Genomic DNA, 9,016 nt, shown 5'->3' with positions numbered 1-9,016 from the left:
GTTTAAGTTCATGTGAACAGTTTAAGTCTATATTAACTGTAGTGTCAATCAGGATCAAGGCTGTATGACAGAAATTCACAGACCTGGGACCACCTCTCCTCAAAACAGGCCACAAAGAGCTGCAGTTTTTACAGTTTTATATATGTCAATCAGCAAATTCACAAGCCACCTAGGTAAACACTGCTAGAAAGCAAAAATAGCTTTGAAGATTTTATGTAACCACCTATTTTCATATCAAAACTGAATGTGAGAGCAACATTAGTATGTTTAACTCACTGAATGCAATATTAGGTGGAGGCATATGCAAGAACTATTGCCATGTTTTTAAAAACAGCATCAATGTTTTCATTGTAACATTATCTTTAAATATTGCTGAACACAAGACTTTCCCTGAGGTGTAAACATCAAATAACTTGAACAGCTTTACACATCAGCCCCATTAAACAGTTTATTACAACACTACATCTATTGTAATCAGTGGTGCTGTGTACAGACATTATCATATGAACAGTTTAACATGAACAAACTACTATAAAAACAAGCATTTACTTGACTTTTTCCAATTGCTTGCACATTATAATTGTCAAATGTATATAACCAGTAATAAAGTTGCAAAAGCTATAAGGTTTAAATCACACAGGTTTCCCTCAAATAAAACAGTTAAGCAACATAAGAAAGTAAAAGAGCTACTGGTTACCATGTATGCAGATTTGCTTTATTCAGATCTATTCCTGTTCATTTTATCCATGAATCCTTACAGGCTCAGTTCAATCACATGAAGCAAACTGCTGGACAAGCATCTTTCCTTGAAGAATGTATCTTGTCTTGCACGCTGTTCCTCTTCCTTCAGCTGTAATGTGTCAAAATTTGTGATGTAGATTTTGCTAGTCCTCATAATACACAGAAAATTGTTGGCTTATCTATACATACACAAGTCGTGCATCTACTTCACCAGAATGTAAACTAACACAAAATACCCAGAAGCAGTAGCTACTTGTTTGTGCACGGAACTGTTTTCTAATACAATAGTTAAAAAGAAAATCAGTATTGTTGTACAAAGTTGAAAGAAGATAAATTTCACAGCTGAAGAATCGTATGATAAAGGGAGAAATAGCTACCGTTCCTGTGACTGATAGAAACATTTATATAGAATATTTCCTAAAGTATGCATTCTGCGAGAGTAAACGAACAAGCATGTAAGGTAGTTTTACCACAACTAGAGCTTTACATTTTTACCTGCCCACTTACAGAAGTTTTAAGCCGATTTGACATTTAAATAATGCACTGGTTGTATAATGAAGTGGATGGCTCACAACTCAATAACATTTAAAAGTGCACAGATGCTGATAACACTACTTGAAAATGTTCAGACTAGTGGCAAGCAGGATGGGCTTCACATCTAAAAATAAGACACTCACAGTTTAATCACAAGAACCCACTTTTCAAATAATACAATATAGATTTGCAGGTCTCCTCACGTACTTGCCCTAGGGAAAACTCCAAACCCTACTTCCTAATCTCACCTATTTTTGCAAATTAAGGAACCACGCTATTCAGAGTTAAGGACTTTAAAAGTTCACAAGATACTTGGGATGGTATAATTCCATACACTGGATTTCAGTTGAATTCCATTACAAAACAATTACCTATCTTCATTTCATTAATAATTCACAATCTCAACATTCAGTATTTTCATAATAATTTAAATCAAATTGTTCGAAAAAACAACACATTAAACTGTTCATTTGAGAACCAAGACATTTAGAGGAGCAATTTCATGAATGTGCACCAGTCACAGCTGTCAAATATTCTTGTACTAGCATAGTAATTTTAAAGCAGTAAGCAGCCAGGAAAAAAAAAAAGTACTCAATTTTTGCATGAACAATTGACACATTTCTTCATCCTCGCCTCAAACTGACCAATAACTATAACTTTGAAAACCAAAGTATAACCAGGTAGGCTCTATAGGCTACAAGTATGCACACAAATTAATCTAAATCCAAAGCAGCGACTCGAATTTCCTTTCTTATTCACAGACTTTATTCTCAAGTCCCAAATGTATCAACCAGTAACTACATTTAGGGAGGATCCTTCCCCAAGAGACCAAAATTTCCATAGGTGTTATACACTTTTAAAAATAATTAGTACCAAAGTGACAAAGCGCTGCCTCCACAAGATGTGTTCACAGTCCCAAGCTAAGTTAGCACAGAGGGGAGAATCTGTTTTTTTTACTGGAGAAAGTAAGTATATGACAGCTGTGAGACTGCATATCAGAATTTGCTGCTCTTATCATACAATTCCTGTGGCAAGAATTACGGATCTTTATCATTTCTATGGCAACAGTTAGCAGATCCAAAGCATCATATATATGACTTATAATGCTAGCATAAGAAAGATTCAGTTCCTGGAAAGAATTTGCTAGATTTGTAAGGGTAGTTATGGAACTACAGGAACTTTAAAGAATGAATGATAAACTGGATTTAGGATTAATATCTTTAATTATAAGGCTCCTTAAATGATCAGCACCACAATGAACCTTAATTTAAACAACATGACCAACTAAAATCCAAGGTGGTGTACGTTTTGGTTCCAAAGTATTCTGCCACTATATCTTGGCAAAACTGGAAACTTTTGTGGTTCCAAAAGGAAGAAATAGATCTGTATGGATTATACGTTTATGATCAACTGTTTTCAGTATTCTACAAGCAAGCAGAATACTGAAGTAAGAAACAACTTTAATAAAAAATGTTAAATCTCTAGTCAGTACTTCTTGGCAATGCTGTTTTCCAACTGCCTTTTCATCTGACTAGGCTCACATAAGCTATCAGTCCCAAGCATGAGTTAGGTTTGTACAATTTAACACCGTACAGCAGTTTCTCAGCATTTCTACGAATAAAGCCCAAATTTCAGACTTATCTGTTTGTTATTTTCTCATTTAAAAGTTAGTTTATGCCAGAACATTATACAAATTAAAGCCCCGAACTTAAGTGATCAGACATTTTTTGTATTTATGCAAGATGCAACTTGAGCAACTTCCACCCCCCAAAGACAGACTCTTACAACAAAATCCAACAATTTCTTATATATGTGAAGCATCTTGCAGTAGCAACTATTTTTCCCTTTAATCCCAATTATCCAAATAAGCATAAAAAAGCTTTAAATAGCTTTCAGAGGTGTAAAAATATACAGTACTTGAAAGCTGTATGTGCATACACCTGTCGAGTTTTGTTATAGTGTATTTTTTGATATTCTCAGAGATTGAATTTCAATCTCCCAACATATTCACATTTCAGTAAAATGCATGATACACATTTGTGACTATATCCTAATATGTCCTAAGAATTACTTCATGTAATTCTTCATTTTATTTTATTCTATACACAAAGAAAAATACACAAAGCAAAAATCCCACAGAAAATAGTATCAGCTTGAAAGCCAAAATTTGTTTTAGCTTAACCTACATTCCAGAACATCACAAACCTCCAAATAGTGTGATGCTTTAGCTATAATACAGTGAGAAAGAAGAAATTTCCAGCTTGACTCTATATTTTTTTTTCTGCATGTAAGCTGAGATACAGATGTGATTCTGTTCACCATACATGTACAGACTATTTTGCCACCACTAATACCTTGTTCCATTAGTTGCATATTTTTTCCCCTATTATTAGTGTACTTACCTGGTATCTTTGTTCAATCTTAGCGTGTAAGATTGACACCAGAATAACTTCCTGATTTTATAAACAATTTACAATGGAAGAAAAAGAATGCTCCCCAACTAGTTTCATTCATAGTATGTCTTTCTCCTATTATCCCAGCTCATCTATTCACCAAAAATAACTGATGAAGAAGTATGTTCAGAAAACTCAATCTCTGGTTTACAAATTGAAAAGATGTGAATTATTAGCAATATCTTTCACATTAATATATGAGGAAGACACAGAAAGGTAGATCAGGCTGCCACAGGAAAACATAAAAATGAAGATATATCATGTATCTTTCTCCTTTTTTTTTGAATAAAACCGAGTCTTAGTTCTCAAACCACAATGAGCAAAAGGAAGAATAAGTTTTTTCTTTTATAATCTCTGGAGAACACTGCATGAAATTAACAGTTTCACTTGCAAATAATTTCCATTTCAAATGCTGTAAAGTCTTAAAGTTTCTTGGGGAACTTTCACACAGGTCAAATTTGTCAAAACCACCGATTTCACAAACAAAAACAAACACAGGACATGGGGAACACAAATCTCTGTGTGTGTCTAAAGACACCTCAGAAGATATCAAAATAACAGCCACATGGTAATGGAAAAATTAATAAAAGTTACAGTTATGCATTTGAAAAAAACATAATATTTTCAAGGTTTTCAAATCATCTTATCTCACCCTCAAGAAAATAAGTCACTGATACTTAAGCAAAAAAAAAATGTATTTCTGTAAAGCACCAGAACAGTTTTAAAACAATTTTTAAGAAGCATATGAAACAGTGGCACTGCTTGCCTTGGTGCACTTCGGGTTACTGAATCAGTTGCACAAAGAACTATTTCCCTGAGGAACAGTGCCAGCCCCACATATGTGCTTCCTCAAAAATATGCATTTTACAAAAGAGATGAAGAAAATAACATTCACAATAGCTTAATACTAAGAAGATCTGAAATAATCCTAGACAGGTAAATATACCCAGGTTTTGAAAAATGCTAGCACAATTCACTGAAAATTCTGTTATTAACCAGAAGCTTATTATTAAACTAACTTACAAAAGTAGGCCTTTTCCTGTTAATTTACAAGTTTCTTAAAAAGGCTGATTTTATACTTGATGTTTAAGTGGTTGTTAATACACTGTTACAGGACGGTTCCTACTTATACAAGCAAAAATATGAGTATTACTTAAACAATCAGTACCATTTAAACTCCTACTGACAGCAAACAAAAAAACAACCATGTTACTTCTTAGACCTCTCCAAAGCTTGAATTATTTCAGAGAGAGCAGACAGCAGCTTTTGAAAACGCATATGAGCCTCAGTCTTTAGATTATTTTGCTTACAGTGGTTTGAGAGCAGTAAAATCAGGAAAACCATGAAATATGGAGTACACAGTCTACATACATATCAACTGTTACAATGTTGTGGTTTTGTCTTTGCAATTCAGTCCAAATCCAGTTTAAATAGGAAATAATCAACCCAGTAACAAAAACATAAAATGAAGATTTTAACATTCAGCAGTTATAGAAATTCAGACAGATTAAGATTGGGACAATGCATTAGCTTAGAAATACATCATTGAGTATCAGTTAAACTAAAAAAGAAAAACAAAAAAATATCTGTCTAAAAAAAGGAGTCAAGACTCATGCTGATGAAGTTACATTACTATTCTGTTTGTACACATTAATTTTGCTGTTAATCTTCCTAAATGTCCTATCAGGTTCTTAGTATTCTTGACTAATACAGGTTAGACATTTGAGTTAAATCAAATTCTCTTTCATATCTACAGGCTTTCTACAAGCAAAGGCAAGATGTTTCAAGGAAACATGCAGCATATAGTAATTCTGTGGAATGGATTATCAGTGTACACAAAGCCTTACTCAAGTGAAGGCACAAAAATCTTGCAAGAATATGATTTTAAATCATGAAGTGTACAAACAGAAGTGTAAATACCTCCTATGGTACATCTACACTTTTTAATTTTTAATAGAATTTATTATTATAAACACATTTAGTAAGTTATTCCAATTTAACCCATCTCTATAAACGTAATACAGTACAAACTGAATTTCACTGTATACAAAAATGTTTACAATGGACCTTTAAAATCCTTCTAAACTTTAAAAAAATGCCAGTACAGTATCCCAGTTATGACTACAGATACACAGTAAGGAGTATAGGTGCCATTCATAGGGACAGGCACAGAGGCAACTTCATGTTATCTGGCAAAACACAGTAATACGGGGAGTAACTCCTTTCAGCTCTGCTGATATTTATTAAATGACTGAGACTGTTAAATCCAATTATGAATATTAATCAAGGTAAAGAACAAAACAAAAAATGTATGGCAACATATACCTTAGTGAAAATGAAACATACAAACCAGAAGATAACTGTATTTCTTTGGGATATGTGTGTATAAATACATAAAACCAAAAACTACAATAAAGCCCTTCTTCATTAAGACGGCAACAAGACAAAATGTTTACAACTTAACTTTAAAAAAAAATATACCAAATGCTTTCATTTATGATCAGAATACTAAATTTGCCCTTTAAAACAACTTCCTAGGACCTATTTTTTTATTTTGCACAGGGAATCTTACCTACGTAACCCCCCTGAAAGAGAAGTCCCAGCACACAACAAAGTTGAAGGATATTGCATATATAAGTCCCACCTAAACTGAGACTGAAGCCACAGTCTCATTTTAAAATTATGCTCTGTAAATCATAAAATGCAACCTAATGCTATTAGATACGTTTTCCTGAGGTAACAGGGTAGGGAATCTGTAACTTGGTAAACAAATGCCACATCTACATGCACAACGCTAAACACACAAAAATGAAAGCTAGATTAATAAAGTATGCCATGGGTAAAAACAAAATTAATCTTAAATTCCAGGTTATTAACAATTTTTTAGTATGGCTTGCTCATCTCCACCAGAAGGAAAACAGTCTGGAAATACATCCATCACCCAGCTCAATGGTTAACAACTGTTTGCAAATACCACAAATACTCACTTATCATAAAAGGTAAAAATCCAGTTCAACAAAAGAAACTATAATTACTTTTGTTAAATCTCTATTTTTATGTTCCAATATTTCACAATTAAGAACCACAGTTTCTATTTTATGCAGTTCCAGAAATATTTCTACCAATCCATTTTCTATGACAAAAAGTGGCATTAATAAATATACTGCCAACTTCATTTCAGCTGCCACATTTCACCTTCCTATTTAAGCCCCTGACTGCCCTCCTTTAGGCTGGTTACTGTTTCATGTATCCTCTATTTGTATGTAAACCCAAGACAACAACCCACTTAACAGACTGGAGCATTTAGTATCAGAATCTGGTCTTTCCCAGAGGAGTCAGTAACACAAAATCCTGACTAAAAACCTGACATTTAAATAATACAAAGTTATATTTTCATTTAGGAAGATACTACATTTTATGTGATTTCTAGAAAACTTTCCTCTAACTTCTGTAAATGAGCTTCCCTGAATAAATACCACATGCAAATCTGAAAACTAAATCAGAGGCTGAATGTAAGAAATGGAAGTTTGGCGGACAGGCAAGTCTGCAAGCTTCAGTTCTAATGCAGATGTAGCATGAAGTTTTAAAAAGAGAAAAGACCACTGCAGAGAAACTAACAGGTAGTTAACAGTACTTAATAGATTTTTTTTCCAATTGTCAAATATAAGGAATCATGGGTAGCTTGAATTCCCAATCTCCAAAATGTTACAATATATGTGATGAACATTTCTATGTATTTTAAAGACCTTGGCAGTACACTGCAATAAGCCTGCTACTTTGCAGCTATCTACAGGGTTGATGCATGCAGATATATGAAATAAAAGAACACATTAGTTTGTGAAAACAAGAAAAGAAACAATCCTTGTGTTGTACATTTGTTAACTAGTCTTCAGAAAATTATTATCACAGAGGGGAATGAAAAATCAGGGTGGTGGGGAACAAACTGGGTGTAAATCTTATTAAAGATAACACCTGAATTTAGCTTGAAGACAGAAGATACTGGCAAGTCACATTTCACAGAATAAAGAGCAAAGTCTGGCTGTATTTCCTGAATTTGAGGAAAAACTCACTGGGAAAGAAAAGAAACAACCCGAAACCAAACCAAAACCCAACAAACAAAACCCCCCAAGAGCCCACTGCCATACTCGTGCAAGGACAGCAACTGTATGTATACATGTACCCTAAACTGAAATAACACATGACATATGAAGGGCTAAAAGCTGCAGTCCTTACACAGGGAGATTTTAAAATACAAATTTGGTATTTAAAAATACTCGTAAAAAATAGAACCATAAATTTCATATAATCTTCTAAGATTACAAAAAGAGCAGACATACTAGTCTGGCTTACTGCTTTCATAAGAACTGCAATTAATACAACCTAAAATTAAAAAGGGAGCATGCAAACTGCAGAAGAGAAGCACACAAATACTCCCTCCCTCCCAAGACCAGTTACCTGTTGTTACTTACCTACATTCATGTCAGACGCTGCAAGAAGAAAGTGATTCAGTACATACTGCATGACCATTTAAATGCAGACATTAATGGTATAAATAATCCCAAACCCAAGTAGTTACTTTTACTAAGACAGTGAAGTTGAAAAACATGAATTAAATGCTCACCTTCTTTAACGGTGACGATATTCTCTCTCTCTGTCTCGTTCTCTGTCACGATCTCTGTCACGATCACGATGCCTCTCTCTTTCACGGCTTCTTTCCCGGTAATAGTCATCATGACGATCTCTACTACGTGATTTGTGGCGCCTACTTTTTTCTCGTGACCTACTGTGGTCCCTCTCTCTGGATCGCTCACGTCTTCTAAAAGAAATTACTTCATTAAATTTTTCTTCATAACACAAGCCACCCACATGCCAATTTTGTATTATGAGTATGGATTTGATCAAAAAAGGATACAAGAGAAGCATCTGTTCACTGTGATGCAGATATGTTTCTGTATATAACATGAAAGACAGCCGATATAAAAAGTTGACTGAGAACTCAGAGATAGCAAGGTGCAGAGCCACTTAAAAAGCACGTCTCCAGAATGGAGGATGAGAGGGCAGAAATCAGCTAGGGGAACACACCATACCTCAAATGATCACTACAACATGGCTGCTAATCTGTGTACTGAAAGTATGTGCCAAAACCAGCTGGTTTTGCATCTTTAATATTCAAGTCCAACTACACTACTGCTACAGTATCCTGATGAAACAGAACCTCAGTGTATGTCTTAACACCGAAAGGGGTGTTATTTATGTTTTTAAAGAAATACCTATGTCTTATTTACACT

The 9,016-nt window shown here is 34.2% G+C and overlaps 1 protein-coding gene across 4 annotated transcripts in view; it reads right to left on the bottom strand.

Annotated features, from left to right (window-relative positions):
- Nucleotides 1-434: 434 nt before the first annotated feature.
- CPSF6 (cleavage and polyadenylation specific factor 6) overlaps nucleotides 435-9,016 on the bottom strand; it is a 29,906-nt gene continuing 21,324 nt past the window's right edge. For 2 of the 4 annotated variants that reach the window (XM_034062709.1, XM_034062711.1), the window contains 2 exons: nucleotides 8,350-8,544; nucleotides 435-850 (listed from right to left, as the gene is read on the bottom strand). In XM_034062709.1, the coding sequence (XP_033918600.1) occupies nucleotides 8,355-8,544 (190 nt within the window). In that variant the 3' untranslated portion in view covers nucleotides 435-850; nucleotides 8,350-8,354. The remainder of the gene's footprint in view (nucleotides 851-8,349; nucleotides 8,545-9,016) is intronic. The other 2 variants (XM_034062710.1, XM_031043279.2) reach the window with 1 other exon arrangement.

This window comes from Melopsittacus undulatus, chromosome 5 (assembly GCF_012275295.1).
Source record: "Melopsittacus undulatus isolate bMelUnd1 chromosome 5, bMelUnd1.mat.Z, whole genome shotgun sequence".
Classification (NCBI taxonomy): Eukaryota; Metazoa; Chordata; class Aves; order Psittaciformes; family Psittaculidae; genus Melopsittacus; species Melopsittacus undulatus.
This window is presented reverse-complemented; position numbering and strand designations above follow the sequence as displayed.